Source organism: Lates calcarifer, linkage group LG15, assembly GCF_001640805.2.
Source record: "Lates calcarifer isolate ASB-BC8 linkage group LG15, TLL_Latcal_v3, whole genome shotgun sequence".
NCBI lineage: Eukaryota > Metazoa > Chordata > Actinopteri > Centropomidae > Lates > Lates calcarifer.
In genome coordinates, this window is record NC_066847.1 from 10,650,181 (window position 1) to 10,667,775 (window position 17,595).

Here is a 17,595-nt window from a genome sequence, read left to right on the forward strand (position 1 = left end):
AGCAACACAACACAAACAATAAAATCTAGAGATGAATGAAGTACTCATGAGGAAACTAATAAAATAATAATGCACATTAATGTTTTTAATCTCCATTTACTGCAATCTGTAGTAGTGCATATTACATTATAGTCTTTAATTTTTCCTTATAAAAACATAATGAATGGCAGTTTTCTGTGTGAACAAGGTGTTTTGTTAACTCCACAAGAGACGTAACAGCAGTAACACTCCTTCACTTCAGGCAGTTTGGCCTGCCGCCTGATTAGGGACAGCCTGCCATGTAACAAGTCAGTCTGTTAGTTTTTAGTGTTTGTGGTTTCCACCTCTTATGTTGGGCTGCTGTGAGTCCTGGGGATCCGTATTCTGCGGCTCAGGGAGCGGGCGAGGCGGTCCACAGCTCCGAGAGTTCCCCCCAACTCCTTTTTAGAGGTCAGACCCTCAATGTTGCCACTGTACCACATGACCCAGCCTGCCAGGGAAAATAGCACCAGCAGAGCTCCTGTGTACACTAGCAGATCCCCAAAGTCTTGCCCTTGGATCTCCAGTGGAGCGAAGACCCCCAGCAGCAGGGATATCACACCCAACAGGTCCATCAGGATAGCAAACGCCAGGGCCAGCTTACAGTGGGACAAGCCATCATACTTGGCTGCCATGGCTGCAGAGGTGGAAAAGAAAGAGGTGGATGTTATATGGAGATGTCGCCTTGTTTCTCACACATCAAATACTTTCTGACTCCATGTAAAAAAAATATTATTACGTAAGTCATGGCATTTATATCTAAAGCACACATAAAGTAATTTTAAAATAACTTCCATAAACACATTTCAGTTTACAACACTGGTTTCGTACACATGTAGCCGTCAGAACAGGTGCCACACCTGTGCAAAATCTATTCTTTGTGCGGACTCAAAACAAAGCAGCAAAGTCTACATATATAAGAATACATCTTTAAACTAAACTAAAAACTAAATCCCAAAATCACTTACCGTTAGGTCACCAGTTTGCTGAATATTAAAAAAAAAAATCTAACTTGTGTACAAGAGGGAATCGTGTGTTTTTGATCTTTCCCGATCGGCTCGGTGAGAAGCCAGCAGTTGACACGGACTGAAACCTGACGCCTCGTCACCTGTTTTACCTGTCCTGCAGTTTTACTGGCGCTCTGACAACAATACAATTTGTCACAAGTTGTGTGGAAAAAGTGGAAAAAAATATTGTAACGCTGACATTTTTCTCTAAGAATTTCGTCATGATAGATTAGTTTAACATGAATTATTAACAAATATCTGATAAATGCCTCTGAATATGTAGGTTTATTTCTCCCAAAAATATTATTTTTACATATATATTATTTAATTTGCATTTTAAAAGCCTAATCGCACCCAATACTGTCACAAGCTACAGAAAAACTTCACAAACAAAGCCTCTGCGGGACTTATTTCTCTGTCAGCACCGTTTATGAAGGACGGTCATTAATTTTATTACACCCGGAAATGACGCAAGAGAGTGTTAAAAAAATAAAAGAGCGATAATTGTTATTGTTAGCTTGTTAGCTAGCAGACGAACTCGAGAAATGGAGATATGACAGAGTAATAACGACTTATTACATGTGCACGATTAAGTTATTACAAACGTAAAGTGGTATGTACCAATTTCTGCAGAATATATTTGTAGCACAGAGATTGTGGTAATGTCTGAATGACGGAATTAAACAATGGAGAGTGTGGAAAGAAGGGGATTGTAATTTTATATTCGCAGCTAAATTTTTGCTAACATTACATGAGGCTAACACAGTGTGAAGCTAATCTCGCCTTCATGAGAGCACACTACCAGGCCGCTACAAACTTATATTTCAGTAACACATTCCGTCTAACTCAGTTTATAGGTGCATGACCAGAGGGGCATTTAATAAAACTGGCTTTGATTTACTGGCTGTCTGTGTCTGCAGAAAGTACGACAGTCCACGTTATGAAAGCTTACCGATGAACAGTACATATATATGAACATAAGCATAATATATGTGTGTAACTCAGTCTCTATAGTGCACCAATGTGAAGTGTCCCTCTTAGTTCATATGCAGGCTAATGACATTTCTTTAAAACCATTAACTAATCTAACATTTGTCTGTGGGTGTGAGATGGAGGACGGAAACAGGACTGATGCTGCTTCCACATCCAAGAACCACGCAGGCTCAATCCACCTGCAGAGTAAGAATTTAAAAAGCTCCACCTAAATATATTATTGTGCTGCCTTTAGGTCAAGTTCATCAGTTCCTCACTATCCATATTTTTTTTTCTCAGCTCCAAAAAATGAGGATGCCTATGAAATTGCCATCCCTTATGAGGAGAGCAACTTTGAGCAGCAAGGATTTTTCAATCAGAGTGATCAGAATTTTGATGGTGAATATCAGGTTCAGTCCTTTAAATGTTACTTCTACCTGCACAGTAATTTCTACCTTCACACACAGTTATCAATAATAAATCTGGTTTCCCAATCTATCCTGTCTGTCCAGATTCGCCCACATCAGCTGGCCCGTCTCCAGTCAACAACTCATACATGGTGATCACCAACCTGCGGACCCAGCTACAGATCTCTCTGGAGAAAAACTCTTGGCTGCAGAAGAGAATTGAGGACCTGGAAGAGGAGAGGGACTTCCTTCGTTGCCAGCTGGATCGCTTCATCTTCTCCACAAAGAGCCAGGGACAGGATCAGAGTCAGAGCCAGTACAGTAATGGTGAGGACGGGGAACAGGTGTGAGATGATAACATGTCCCACAAGTATTTGAGTAGCGGCTGATTTGAAATAGAGCTAATGCAAGGCAAGTCTGTCAGAGTGAAAAACAAATTCTTACCTATTGGTATTTGTCTCTCTGCAGGTTATGAGTCCAGACGATTCAACTGGAGGGCAAGAAGAGAGGAAGATCGTCCTGCTGGTAAAGACAAATATTTGTGCGCTCACTGTTAAATTAAGCTTCCCATTCATGGTGGTTAGATGTAGTTGTGCTTCATTATAGCCTCAGATATAGTTTGGAGATCCTCTATTGTTTTGGCTGCTGTCTCCTTACAGAGCAACAGAAGTCAGATGCACAGCACTTCCCCTCACGTCAGTTTATCCAGCGAAGGCCCGGTCCTGCAGCGATGGTGCCTTCCAAAAACCATGTCTCCAGTCCACTAACCAATCAGCTTGCCTCTATGAATGCTTTGTTTAACTCTACACAATCCCAGGCTCTCTTGCAAGGCCATAGCCATAGTACTCCCAGTACCACAGCCAGTGGCAGCAGCAGCAACAGCAACAATGCTACAAGGTCATCCATGAGTGAAATGAGTGGACACAGCAACGTCGGTCCAGGTAATATTAATCAAATGGCATAAAGCCCTGTATCACCCTAATTAATCAAATGAAGTCAGTGTTTTATACATGTGGCCTTCACCTACTGTTTTTTGTTAAAGACTTATTTTTTTGCCCATTCAGATTCCCTTTCGCTCCTGGGAGAATCTGATGAGTACTTAGAGCAGGACGGCTACCTTGAAGAGGAGGAAATGATATCAGGGGAGGATGTAATGCCAGATACCATTAACAGCAACAGACACCCGATAAAGAGAAGACTCTTCCGAGCCCCTAGAGAGCGGCAGAGAGGTACATGGCATAGTTCAACATTACAGTGTCATAATTAAACCATAATCTGTTGTAGCTAAGTCTCTTGTTCATTCTCATTCCTCAGTGAAAGATGCTGCTGGAGTGCTGTTCCGCTACAAGAAGATCCTGCTTACATACCAGCGTCTGAAGAACATGTCCAAAGCCTTCCAAATCCATGGTGTGGACCGCAACACGGTGGCTTCCACCACACCTATTGCTGAGCTGCTACTAGTGGCCCCAGAGAAGGTGGCAGAGGTGGGTGAGTTTGACCCATCCAAGGAGAAGTTGCTGGACTACGCCCGGCGCTGCTACACTGCCCTGGATGAGGAGACACTCAGCAGGGTGCAAGCCCTGAAGAAGAATAACCTGCTCTTGCCCATCTCCTACAGGTTCAGACACTGAGGGGAGAAAGACAGAAGGTTGGGAAGTGTCTCTAGGAAACAGTGGAGCTGGTGGTTAAGTGAGGAAAGGAGAGGCAGTTAGGTTCTGCTGCAGCAGGCTGGCTCACCTCCGAGGTACAGAGATGTCCAGAGGGATGAGGATTTTACTAGCTCAGCTTCCTGGATATGGCCATATAGGCCGCGGCTGAGATCCTTTCCTTCTCATTTTTATTATAAACACAGGAATGTGCATCAAGTTGCTTTGACAAATCCTCACCATTTTTCCAGTAATATTGAGGATGTGGGAGTGCCTGCTGCAGCCGGAAAGGGAAAAAACATGGTTTTTCATTTCTCAAAGAGCAAAATAGCATGTCTGTGATTCAGAATTTGTAAACGAGGATGTGTCTTTACCATTAGGGTTATAGAGGAGATTGCTTTTCTGCAGTATTTAAATGAGTGTAACCAATGTAGCCCATACATTTTTTGGAGTTCAGGTTTGCAAAGACACACAGACAATTTCTTACCTGTACATCAGAATCAGTTTGAGGCCGGGGTTAATTAACTGATTGTCTAGATCATTGCAGTTCCTGGCAGCTGAAATTATTTTTAAGCATAGCAATTGTTATCACTTTATTTGTGTGCAATTTTGACACAGTCCTAAAAATATGGCAATCACAATGTCTGTGTATGTTAAAATGAGTTTGCCATAGTTTTAAGGAATTGTCAACATGTCTTTCTGTCTATATGGCTCTTTGTTCTATTATTTTCTGACATTGCCATTATATTATCAATCATTTTCACTTGCCTTAATGCAATTTTTGCGATTTCCTTATGTTTGAAATGCAACTGTTCTGTTTCACTTTCACTGTATGAGCACCCACTACATTAGAATCTTCCTTCCTTTCCATTTTTCTAGACTTAAAGGAAGAGAGAACTCATGAAGAAAAAGAAATGGATGAACTGACCATAGTAAAGATCACTCTGATGTTCTGTGGTGCAAATGCATTTTCAATGGTACCATACTTCTGGCAACAAGACCCACTCGTTTTTATTTGAAAATCAAAGGACACATAAAATGTCGGTGTGTTTTATGTTTGCCTCACAATACTAAGGCCACCTGGCCCAGTTTTAACAACAGCACTGCTGCAATTTTCTGTTGTCCCACCAGACGTTGTACAAACCCTTTTTGTAATTATCTGCACTAAAAATACACTAAATGTCTATGCTTCTGATATTGAGGCTCCTGAAATGCCTTTGTGACAGTAATACCTTTTGTAAAATACGGTACAGAGCATTTACACTAATTATTTCTAAAATGACTATTTGTAACTTGTGTAACCTTTGGTTCCTTGTGAAAAATTGTGGACCTTAATCATGCAAACAATTTTACAGTGTGAGTTACAGCATCAGCAAAAGCAGCTAGCTTGTGCACACAGAGGATTTGTTAATGCTTCCCAGTGTCCCAATACAAATGCATGTGAAAAGAGCTCTTTGATGATCTGTAGCTTTTCAAAATTCATAATTTTCAAAGCAACATGTTGATTATATTGTATGATAATGTGTGGTGTTTATGCCAGTACAGTAAAATGATAAGATCTCTTATATCAAACACATTAGGTTTTGGTGGAATAGTGACTCTTGGATTCAATTTTCATACCTTAAGAGACCATTTTCCTAAAGGTTTACAGAGACGGGTACTCCAAATGATCTGTGTAATGTACAACGCAACTGCTAAGCAGATGTTTCAAAATCATACCAGGGTGCAGTGTTTTAAAAAACAATAATGTATTTTTCTCATGTGTATGTCTCATATTGAGTGAAATGTGTATCTCACTCAATGTTAATCATTCACCAAATGTATAGTGGCATTCAAATGTTGTTAATGCATTTGATTTCTTACAAAAATGTACATTTATTAATCTGTAAAATCCCATCATCACCACTCACTGAAAACAAATGCTTATGATTCACAGACTGTACTGTTACGACAAGAAGTGTAATTAAAACATTTGATTTCCTACAAATAATGTTGATTTCTTACTCTGTTCTATCTATAATCATAAAATAGTGAATATTCCCATTGTGCTAAAATCTGTGTCCAGTTATGAACAAGATGCAGGGGCATAAATGATATCTATCACTGCAGCTGATTTATTTCTTTGTCCTGCCACCTTGGAACATAATATGTGAAACTCAAGAATGATAATTGTAGTAGAAACTTAATACTTATACACAGGTACTGCATAGATGTTGGAGCACTTTTCTGCACAAATTTGCATTCTGATAAGGGAACCCTGATTTCCCATAAAACAAAACCACCATAATACCAGCTATGTACCATGCGAAGTAGGGCTGCAACTAACAATTATTTTCACTATGTTTTAATCTGTTATTTTTTCCTCGATTAATCTATTTTGTCTTTTTTCCATGTCAACAAAAATGAAAGGTGTATGTTATTTTTGTTTTGTTTTTTTAAAAACCAGTGGGAGAAATCTAAACTTTTCTCCTGTGTGAGACTCTGAAGCTTCATTTCCACTCACCGGAAACCTGTCATTCATCAACTTCCGGTGTTACGGGGTACCAGGGAGACGGAGCAAAAAAGCGGGCATACCGAAATCTTTATTGTTTTCGTCAGCCTTGAAACATTTAAAAGCGAATACATTTGGCTTATAAAGTCAAACAGCTGCGCCTTGCGGGTCAGTGACCCCACCGGGAATTGCATCTAGCTCGGAAAAGACTCTCATTCATTCGGTTTTCGTGCTCGCTAGCAGGCTAACGAGGCTCCACACCAGTAGGCCTGTTCTTCTGGACTTTGCTATAAGCTAGTTAGCTAACGTTAGCAGGCTAACCCATGCGAACACGTTTTCTTTCTCAATGACTCTGCCTGTTACGTTGTAAATAAATACCACGCCGCGAATGTGTGTGCTGGTTAACGATTTTTTATAATTCAGTTATTAAGAACGTTGCTAGTTAAAGCTAACTTACTTGAGCTTCACCAGCGAGGCGCTTGTCTTTAAAAGTGTTGTTCACTTTGTTGCTAGCTTAAGCTAGCCACCGCCAACTGAACAACGCAGTCACTGAAAGCGCAGAAGCCTCAAGCTCACAGAGATGTCGGACTTCGACGAATTTGAAAGACAGCTCTCTGAAAACAAACAAGGTAAATGACCCAGTTGCACACCAGCAACTGAAAACTCCAAGTTGAGTTCTTTTTTTTTCTAGAATCGCCACCATCCTCTTAGCTAGATGTGGATATGTCTATTTACTGGAGCATTGTAAGCACAGTTATTAGCCCAAACACTTGCACCCTGTGATAAGCGATGCAGCTGCAAAATCTGTATCTGACAGCTAATATTATGTTTCTGTTGTGTCCGAATGTCCTCAGCTTGCTTAATCATATTAAGGTAACTTGCATTGTTTCTTCTAGGCAGGAGCAGTCTATATCATGGTAGTGTTTCTGCCAGTGCCAGCTGACTGAACAGTTGGGGCAGCTAGCATTCATTCTTTGCAGCTGTTGCGTTCAGTGAACATTTCTGGTGTTATTTACCTGTCATTGTCTCCTGCTTTCTGAAACCCAACAGATAACGCCACCAACCATCGCTTCCACCCGTTTCCCACATTAAGATCTCTTTTACTAGATTTACATTTACACGCATTACTTTACTCCCTAGGTATTTAGTAAAATAAGATGATCCTTTATTAGTCCCACAATGGGGAAATTTACATTGTAGGGGTAGTCTAGGGGATGGCTAAATTACACACTGTAACACTGTAAACCAAAAGTTCAAACAACATGCATGTCTTTTGTCTAGGTTTCTAGATTAATCTGTAATGATGCATTTTATGATTGGTAGGATTAAGAGCTGTAGTCTTCTTACATAATCGCTATCATACATCAGCTGTAGTATTACAGAGTAAAGTATGTTGGACAGTTGCTTTCTAGTATCCATCTAAGGTCAGTTATTTGAGATGAAAGCTATATGGATATTTTCAGTGACACATGAGTATCTCTAAAGTTTGTTTATTACTCAATCAGCAAGCTGTGTGTGTTTATAACTTTCTGTAATGTCAATTAACTATCCATACAGCTGAAAGGGACAAAGAGAACCGCCACCACCGCCGGTCCTCCTCCCGCAGCCGTAGCAGAGAGAGGAAAAGGAGGAGCAGAGACAGGGATAGACGCAGCAGGGACCGCCGTGGCGACAGTAAGGAGCGCAGGCACAGACGCAGGTCAGTACACAACTACACCTGGACTGGTGAACTTTGAGAAAACTGTGCCACATTTGCACATATCCCTCACTACTGGCCTTGTAGGTCATATCATTACTACTGGGTAAAAGGGAAGTGTTTCAGTCAAGCACAAGATACTGATAAGAATAGTTTTGACCACATGAATTAAAAAATGCTTTATTTTCTTTTTTCTGGCTCTGATGCCGTTTCACCATTATATGATTCAGTGTAAACGTGGGTCATGAAGATAAACATGGGTGTTCACACACGTATTGGCATTTGGCATCACTCTGTGTGCGCACACATACATGCTTTCTTGCCACACCAGCATGTTTTCTCTACACCCTCTCTTGGCATCTAACCATTCGCCTACTGTACTGTAGGTGGCTGCAAATTCCAAACTTAAGCAAATGCACACAGAAAATGACATTGAAAATCCATTAGCATTGATTAAAAATAACAGACAAACTTAAGCCCTCTACTTCCAAGCCCCCTCCCATCATCTATTCATTCTGGTAAACCGAACAAATACACAAAGCTTGAGAGCCATCTATTTGAAGTTGAAAAGAGTGAGACTGTAAAGTGTATCCATCAATCACAGTGATATATTTTGACTGACTTTAGATGAACTAGTTGGGCTCTTGGAGTTAAGCCACTGAAAACTGACTGCCCTTTAGCTTAAGAAATATTATTCCCTTGAATATTATTTCACCAACAGATTGACTTTCACGTAGTCTATTTTGGATAATGTTATTTTTATGTTCTCTGTCTCTAAGCCCTCTGTCACAGGTGCTAATGACATTTTGCTAATTTCACCTCAAGCATATGTGAGAAACTCTTGAATATACAAAACAACAGCTACTGCAGCCTCTTTTACACCCTTGATAATTTAACAAAGAATACAAATCACACTGATTGGTATTAGCACAACTCCTGCAAGAAGAATTTATTTGTCATTTATGATTCTTTGAATATTTACTCTTGTGTCACATCAGATATGTCACATGCAGCAATGCAGTATGTCTGTGATTGTGTCATGAATGAACCAGAGCTACAATGTTGACAGCATCTCTTTAAGACTTTTGTTGTGGGAAAATTTTCATACCGGTGCAAGTTCTTCTCACAACACTACCACACTGGAGATAACTGCCTACCAACTCCCTGACAAGCCTGTCTGTTGTCAGGGAAACACGCTTGCTTTTGGGCATGTAATACCTGTCCATCTTTTTGGATCTAATTAGAAGTGTTGGATGATAGTTCTTGAAAAAAATGCTTACCGATAAGCAGTATTAATGGCAAAATATATGGATTACATTTATACAATGAATTTATTTGTAAGATAGATTTTCAGCATTTTGAAGCCACACATCTCTTTAATGACTGCTTTAGCACATTCTCTCTAACACATACTTTTGTAAAGCTTGTTAACTCTACCTCTTGTTGGCTGTGAATGACTGTCGCCTCTTGTCTCTCAGTGCTAATTTGAAAAAAGTTCCTGAGGATCACCCAGTGTGTGCCCTTGGTCAAAAGATGTAAAAATTTGACCCCTCCCCCTTTTGCAGCTGCTGTGTGTTTTTGAGGATATCATTTCTGCTTTCATTGCATCATTAGGTGTTCTCGAATGGTATTGCATGTCAGCAGTGAGTCTCACTGAATGTGCTGGTTTGTCATCTGAACTCAAAAAGGACTTTGCACTTACAGAAATACACAGATCGCCAGGGCTTCTGATAGCTTTTTGTATTTTCAGTGAGGGTGGTAGAAAAGTGTGCTGTTCTTGTGAAGTGGAAATGTTGGTGAATGTCATGATTGATTTGAGAGAAATGTGAAATCCTTCCAATGTCATTTCAGCTCACCATCCAGCTACCCCCAGGACAATGCTGGAAGGTAATACAGAAAACTAACACAAAGCTGGTTTGTGCATTATTGCAACAACTGCAAATTAATGATCTGCCTCTGATTCTAAGTACTGTTGACTCATTGTGTAGATATCTGCCTGGAGTGGGTTTTCTATCCCTTCGTCTCCCTTTACCATCAGTTTTATAATGTTTGGATTTGTGCAAGTCCACCCAAAAGTTACTAAATTGTGTAGTATATATTTTTGAAGACATCACCCACAATCAGATCAAGTAGTTTACTGCTGAGCTAATGAGACAAATTTTGTGTGTTGACCATTCTACTTTTATTTCACTCGTTTTCTCTTCCCCCCAACAGCCGTTCTCCACACCGTGAGAAGAAGAAGAAGGTGAAGAAGTACTGGGATGTCCCTCCACCTGGTTTTGAGCACATCACTCCCATGCAGTACAAAGCCATGCAAGGTAACCTCTCGTCTCATGTGTCTTTTCTTATTTGATTCATTTTCAATATGCTCTCTGTCTTCAAAGTTGTTATATTGCACTACAGGTAGTTAGTGTAACATTACCCCACTGCAGTACATCTAGCTACTGTAAAATATATACATATAATTAGATGATTGAATGTTTGCTGTCTTTGGCTTTGCTTTCCAGCTGCAGGCCAGATCCCAGCCACAGCCCTCCTGCCGACTATGACTCCAGATGGCCTGGCTGTTACTCCCACACCTGTACCTGTAGTGGGCAGCCAGATGACCCGGCAGGCACGCCGGCTCTACGTGGGCAATATTCCCTTTGGTATCACAGAGGTGAGGACCAGGACAGCATTTGTCTTTTCAATCCAAGGTTATGAGCACCTTGAAGCGCCTCATGTGTCTGTTTTATCCTTGTGTTTTTAATAATTTCACCCTCCTCTCTTTTCTGTGTAGGAGTCCATGATGGACTTCTTCAATGCCCAGATGCGTTTGGGTGGTCTTACTCAGGCCCCTGGAAACCCTGTCCTTGCAGTACAGATCAACCAGGATAAGAATTTTGCCTTCCTTGAGGTGAGATCATACTCTCATAAACATTTAATTTGTTCTCCCTGGGTGTATCTATCTCTGTTTTAAAGAAGGTTTTGAATTTAATATCACCTATAATTTGTTTTCTGTGTAGTTCCGTTCAGTGGATGAAACAACACAGGCCATGGCTTTTGATGGCATCATCTTTCAAGGCCAGAGCCTCAAGATTCGCCGTCCCCACGATTACCAGCCACTGCCGGGCATGAGCGAGAACCCCAGTGTCTATGTGCCTGGTACACAGACAATTAATGGTTTTTAACCCTAAGTACTTGTGGCATAATTCATAAGTAATCAATTAATTATATACAGGAACGTGCCCCCTGCTTCTCTGTTTATGTTTCTGCCGATTGGCCTTGTGTCTCATATAGGTGTGGTGTCCACAGTGGTGCCTGACTCGGCCCACAAGCTCTTCATTGGCGGCTTGCCCAACTACCTGAATGATGACCAGGTCAGTATTTCTACATTACAACAGCTTTGCCTCCAAACAGGGGTACAGCCAGTGTGCCACATGTGCACCACATATATTTCTTTCTAAAACAGAATTAACTATTTATGCTTGCAGTAAGAAATCCCTGTCATCAGGGACAACACTAAACCTTGAGCTGAGTTGTTCACATGATGGGAATGTCTGAGGTCAGTGGAAATATTTGGAAATCATAAATGAACTGATGTTGACTCTTTGATCTCCTGTGTCTCAGGTGAAGGAGCTGTTGACGTCATTCGGCCCCCTGAAGGCCTTCAACCTGGTGAAGGACAGTGCCACAGGCTTATCTAAAGGATATGCCTTCTGTGAATATGTTGATGTCAACCTTAATGACCAGGTAAGCAGTGCAACAGAAACAACACACTTACAGGGTATTTTATAAAACATATTATTCCCCTTTTTTGATGACAACATTGTCATTTTAAGCTTCCATAGTTTTTGCAAGTATGATTTAAAACCTTGGTGTCATTACAGGCTATTGCTGGGCTGAACGGCATGCAGCTGGGAGACAAGAAGCTCCTGGTGCAAAGAGCCAGTGTGGGATCCAAGAACGCCACTCTGGTGAGTGTCCAGGGGCTGGACAGATGACAGCAGGGTGGTGGGAGGCTAGATGCTCTTTTAGAGTTTCTGAAGTGGATAAAGACGGATTGGTGATCAGATCTGCAGTAGAAATTTATCTGCTTCTCATCAAACACTGATAACAAGTGCACATCGTAATCTGTAAAATATTTGACGGACAGTCTGTGTTGTGTGTGGTTTCATGGCATGAGCAGCATGCACAGCGCTGAATTAAAATTCATTCAAATTTAAACCCACCACTCTGACTGACACTTTAACTTGTATCTACTTGTTTTAAGTAAGCGAAGACCAAATAGGACCACACACTAGTTTTGTAGTCTTGATGATTTCCATAATGCGTTAAATCTCTTTTCCCCTTAGTTTAACGAGTAACGAGAAAACATTCACTGTTAATGCTAAAGATTTCTCTCTTTATGAAGATTTCTTGTCATAAAAATAGATACAATACATGTTGCCACACTGTTACATGTTCTCTTTACTGTCACTTAAACTTTATTTAAAGCTTCCATGTGTGTATTTTGTAAATTCAGTGGCTCTTTTGAATTTTGAAGTCAGCTAAATAAAAAAATCTCACTTTTACCGGTACTTAGTGGAATACTATCTAGAGGTAAATGAGAACATGTTTTGTAATTTATATGAACCAGCACTTAATGGATTTCCTTACCAGTGGCAGCAACAGGGCACTGTCTTCTTCAGTAAATGAAGACATCTCTTCTTTTTCACCACTGTTTTAGCTAAAGAACTCTAAATAGGATGACACTGTAGATGTCCTTCTGCTAATTATAATACTTACACAAGCTTACACTTACTTATACAAGCTCTCCTTCCAGACAAGTATGAACCAGACCCCAGTGACGCTGCAGGTGCCAGGTCTGAACAGCTCAGTGACTCAGATGGGAGGCCTGCCCACTGAGGTGCTGTGTCTGATGAACATGGTGGCCCCTGAGGAGCTGCTGGACGATGAAGAGTATGAGGAGATTGTGGAGGATGTCAGGGACGAGTGCAGCAAGTACGGCCAAGTCAAAAGCATTGAGATACCTCGACCCGTGGACGGCCTGGAAGTGCCTGGGACTGGCAAGGTAAGAACAGTTACATCTCATTTAGTTATTGAAAAATGTGATTTATCTTAATGTAAATGTTATGATAAACAATATTATGCTATATTAAGTCATTAACCCAATGTTCTTAAATCCTTTTTTTTTTTTTTTTTTTTTTTTTTAATTTATAGATCTTTGTGGAGTTCACATCAGTTTTTGACTCCCAGAAGGCCATGCAGGGGCTGACAGGAAGGAAGTTTGCCAACAGGGTGGTGGTGACCAAATACTGCGATCCAGACGCTTACCACCGCCGGGACTTCTGGTAGAGAAGGCATGAAGAGAAGAGGGATGGGATGGGGTGGGTGGGAGGGGTGGGATGTGCACTGCCTATTTCCAAACCAGCCCCCTGATTGATTTGGTCGAGCTACATTTCAGGTAGATCTGAGAATATTAAGAGTTTGACAAATGGCTTTGGTGACATCCAATTCATTATTTGAGATCTATGTGAAATGTCCAGCAGTTAAAACAGATATCTGGAATTCAGACAGGAGACGACTGGGGGAGGGTTTATATTCAGTCCATAAGAGAGAGGGGGGGCTGGGTTTGGATGGTGCAGGCACAGCTGGGGTCAGGTGGGGGGGCATCAAAGATTTTTGAGAAATGTGTGTAATAATAGGTCCAGGGTGGGGTCAACAATTTTTATACTTTGTGAGACAGGGATGTCATTTTGGGTGGGAGGGGGGTGCCACACTTTAAGGTTTGTATTTAAATGGAGGTAGCCTGTTTTAAGTACATTAGGAAGGAGTTGCAGTAGGGAACTAACTGGACTATGGTGATTGGATGGAGAAAAACAGGAGTGTTTATTTGTGAAAGGGAGACGTGGGGGAGATGGAGAGGAAGATGAGGGCATTTTTGTTTGACCATCTAATGTAGATGCACAGTAGCTGTAACATACACTTCAGTTATGCCATCATCATTAGAAAGCCGAGGGGAGACTCTGTTATTTGATTTTTTTTTTTTTCTCTGTTTGGATATTTCCTCATGTTCCTTCGTTTTCATCAGACTACTGCCCCCCTCAGGACGATTGTTAGAGACTCTGTTGTCTAATTGGACTCTTTCTGAATGTCAACTGTAATTGTTCCGATACTGTGTGTAGCTTCTATGATTTGAGCTGTAATATCACCGTGTATTAAGGGTGCAGAATAACATGAACTGCATAAAAGAAAACATTTTTAATTATGCCAGTTTGATTTCTTTTCTTCTTTTTTTTTTCTGTAACTTTTTCACGCCCATTGTTCGTGCAGCTTTTTAACAGGTGAGATTGTTTTGTCTCAGCAGTTCAGTCCTGATATAATTCAAGTGGAAATAAACAAAGAAAGAGCAAGAGAGGCAAACAGATTGGTATCTAATGGGGATTTATCTCTTCTTTACCAAAAAGCCTTAATGTTACTATATGTCAATTCACTAAGGAAAGAAATTTGGCTTGCCCCTCTATCAATGATGTCTCTTTATTCATAAATGTCACTATTTGGTGCTTTTCCAGTTTTCAATCTTCCTTGTTTCCCTGCAGATTTGGGATGTTAGATGTGTTGGATCCGTTTAGTTGTGTTTGGGGTTTTTTGTGCGACATCTCACCTCTTTGACAAGACCAAATAAACATGTGACTAATACCCACGACTCATGTTGTACTACAGAGCGAAACCAAAACCACACAGCAACACAGCAGCTATTCTGATTAGTTAAAAAATACCCAGACGAATTGATAGGCAACAGTTTGTCCACACTGAAGAATTAAAGTAAAGCAAACACTGCAGTAGCTTTTTTTACACATTCAATGAAAGCCTGCAGACAAAGAATTCTCATCATATTCCAAACTAAATTCCAGCGAATTAATTTCACATTTTACTGCTCAGCTTATTATTTTACTGTGTCAGCCTGTGGGGGATTTTCACTAAATCTAAGAGGTAGTTGATGTGATGTTTGAAACTGTCTGCATGTACTTAAAATCTGCTTTTCTCTCATCTCCCTCATCCTCCGCCCTTGTTTCTCTGAGGACCACACGTTCACACTGTACGGGCTTGAGACTGCTTTCATTTGATACTTTGGTTTGCTTAAGACAGTGCTGAAAAGAAAGGTTGTGTCAGTGATAACACTTTTGAGATGTTACTCCTTACTTTCTGAAAATCTGCTTTTTTCAGTGTCACTGTGTCATTTAATTTCTTTTTTTTTTCTCTGAAAAAATGTGATTTCTTAAATGATTTAAAACCTAAAAACCACATCTAGTTTATAAAAAGCAGAAACAGTCTTTCATTTGTCCAATTTGTTTTCAAATGTTGATTAAAAACTGAATTTACATGATGTCTTTTTTTCTCTTTGCTTTCTTTTCTTAAGCACAGCCACCAGAGTGCAGCACAGTTTTATTCAACCAGCGAGAGATGACAATCAGTTATTTATGGAGATGGAGTAGACTGGAGCCATGTCCAGTCAATTTCATTCAGTTGATGGCATAATTTATCGAGCCCTGTAGTTAATGGTAACATCCGAACGATGGAGCTATTTTACAGTCACAAAAAATACTCTGCAACATAGTATGAGGAATACATTTTCCACTACCCTTCATGTATTTCTTATGATAACCCACTGGCTTATTTATTTCTTGAAAGTCAATTTACAATATATGACATTAATGTCAGATAAATATGTTATTAATAAGATACAGTTCAAAAAGAGAAATCTTTCACTTGAGTAAAAACTAATTTATAGATTTACTCAACCAGACAGTCGTCTGATCTTTACCCTCCTCAACAAGCAGAGGTACGTTTTCAGTCAGATAGTCCAGACTTTTTTTTAACTATCTAATCATTTGGTTAAAATTAAATGATTCTCAAAGTCTAACAAAGCATATCTTAAAAAAGACTTTTACCTCTAATTTATATTTCTTTTATTCATGTCAGAATGTATATATTTTTAACAGTGTGTATTTGTTTTCTCTTCCAGTTGCAGCAGCATCTATGCTTCCTGTGTCTAAATCCACCCAGAAATCATCTGAAGTTAAGTTCTGTTTTTTTTTTCCTTCATATTTCACTCAGTACACCTGAGTACAGTGTCTTGCTCAGCAGCAATAAATGCCATGAAGGCTGTATCCACCTGGGACTTATTCAACAGGGAGTTCCTGTAAAACAGTTACAAGAAAGCAACAAATCTCTGACATGAAATAATATCCTGTGTCAGCTCTATACTGCCCATCTCCATCTGCATCGCTGCACCCCGCTGCACAAAACCCAGCAGTAGGGCCACTGATGCTACACTCTCTACTCTGCTGTTCCCTGAGGGTACAGATAAAACGGCAGCTCTCCCAGGCAGCTGAAGCCACATCCAACTGTAGGGTCTCATGTTGAGCAGCCTGAATGTCCTGGTCTATAAGTGAGGTAGGGTCAGTTTTACATGTGCCCCCCTCCCTCAGTATTACATGTCGTTAACAGCCCTCCCCAGGCCTGATGCGGCAGTATAGACTGTAAATACGTTATCTCCCTCTAGTGGTGAATGTAAGACTCGTGCGATCGTCATTGTCATTCTGGGCAGTGCCTCCCCATTGATCTTCATTCAGAAAGATACAACACTGCAGCAGTGGGAGGGTGCTACACTGAAGTAGGATGGATGCAGTGCTCTGTGTACATGTACCAGTTTGCATTGAGTGTAATGGGAGAAGTCATGGGATTTGTCAAACACAAAAAAACTGCACCTGCAACAAAGTCACAAACATGGAAACCAATGCATATACAGTGTACAGTGGGTTGCCTTTAATTGGTGTAAAATCTGCTAGAGCTCAGCTTTGTTGTACCATTTGCAACAGTGATTTAATTACCTGACTGTTAAAGCCCTTTTTTCTGAAGTTCTGTTCTATTCTGCAGATTTTTCTCACTTCCTGTGTGTCTAATAGTATTATAGAGAGGTTACAAGGCAAGACCAGAGATATTCTGTGTTTTTGTTATTGTAAAAAAAAATTCCATAAAAAGACCAAAACCAACAATGGAATTAGTCGCTCTCTCAATGCTTTCTGTTTGTGGCTCTCAGCCCAAAGCCCATTTGAAGTCCAAAGCCCAAGTCATTTGCCAAAAAGGGTGGGCATAGTAACATTGCTTAAAGTGGAGAAAATAGTGTCTATGTTGTGGACTATTTTAGCCATGGATTTGTTAGATTTGTTGGATTTGTTAACCAGTATTTAGCACCAGAAATAGTGTATGTAAGATCAACTGAAAGTCATTAGTTTAGTCTCTGGATGACAATGGACAACTTTCACACAGAAGAATAAACATTCAGTACTTGTTACTATAGGATCAGTTAATT

The 17,595-nt window shown here is 40.3% G+C and overlaps 3 protein-coding genes and 1 long non-coding RNA gene across 11 annotated transcripts; 2 read left to right on the forward strand and 2 right to left on the reverse strand.

Moving 5' to 3' along the window:
• Positions 1 to 64: 64 nt before the first annotated feature.
• On the reverse strand, positions 65 to 1,141 carry LOC108887307 (transmembrane protein 238). Its single transcript, XM_018682658.2, has 2 exons — positions 987 to 1,141; positions 65 to 655 (listed from the first exon to the last, which is right to left on the reverse strand). The coding sequence occupies exon 2, from the start codon at positions 651 to 653 to the stop codon at positions 327 to 329; it is 327 nt and encodes a 108-aa protein (XP_018538174.1). The 5' UTR covers positions 654 to 655; positions 987 to 1,141; the 3' UTR covers positions 65 to 326.
• Positions 1,142 to 1,488: 347 nt separating this feature from the next.
• Positions 1,489 to 6,040, forward strand: ccdc106a (coiled-coil domain containing 106a). The gene is made up of 8 exons (XM_018682656.2): positions 1,489 to 1,638; positions 2,135 to 2,204; positions 2,298 to 2,396; positions 2,510 to 2,731; positions 2,873 to 2,929; positions 3,064 to 3,345; positions 3,469 to 3,633; positions 3,719 to 6,040. Exons 2-8 carry the CDS (start codon positions 2,135 to 2,137, stop codon positions 4,033 to 4,035), a joined length of 1,212 nt encoding a protein of 403 aa, XP_018538172.1. The 5' UTR covers positions 1,489 to 1,638; the 3' UTR covers positions 4,036 to 6,040.
• A 517-nt stretch (positions 6,041 to 6,557) lies between these two features.
• u2af2a (U2 small nuclear RNA auxiliary factor 2a) lies at positions 6,558 to 15,606 on the forward strand. Of its 8 annotated transcripts, none has more exons than XM_018682644.2 (12): positions 6,558 to 7,170; positions 8,099 to 8,240; positions 10,089 to 10,124; positions 10,452 to 10,555; positions 10,745 to 10,896; positions 11,017 to 11,133; positions 11,243 to 11,399; positions 11,517 to 11,596; positions 11,847 to 11,969; positions 12,107 to 12,193; positions 13,030 to 13,290; positions 13,440 to 15,606. In XM_018682644.2, exons 1-12 carry the CDS (start codon positions 7,122 to 7,124, stop codon positions 13,572 to 13,574), a joined length of 1,443 nt encoding a protein of 480 aa, XP_018538160.1. In that variant the 5' UTR covers positions 6,558 to 7,121; the 3' UTR covers positions 13,575 to 15,606. The 8 variants fall into 8 exon arrangements, with proteins under 8 accessions (XP_018538160.1, XP_018538161.1, XP_018538162.1 ...); XM_018682645.2 differs by having other exon boundaries at positions 13,042 to 13,290; XM_018682646.2 differs by having other exon boundaries at positions 11,243 to 11,381.
• Positions 12,005 to 13,160, reverse strand: LOC127143355 (uncharacterized). Its single transcript, XR_007814707.1, has 2 exons — positions 13,021 to 13,160; positions 12,005 to 12,259 (listed from the first exon to the last, which is right to left on the reverse strand). It is a non-coding gene; the product is annotated as an uncharacterized LOC127143355 (long non-coding RNA).
• Positions 15,607 to 17,595: the final 1,989 nt, after the last annotated feature.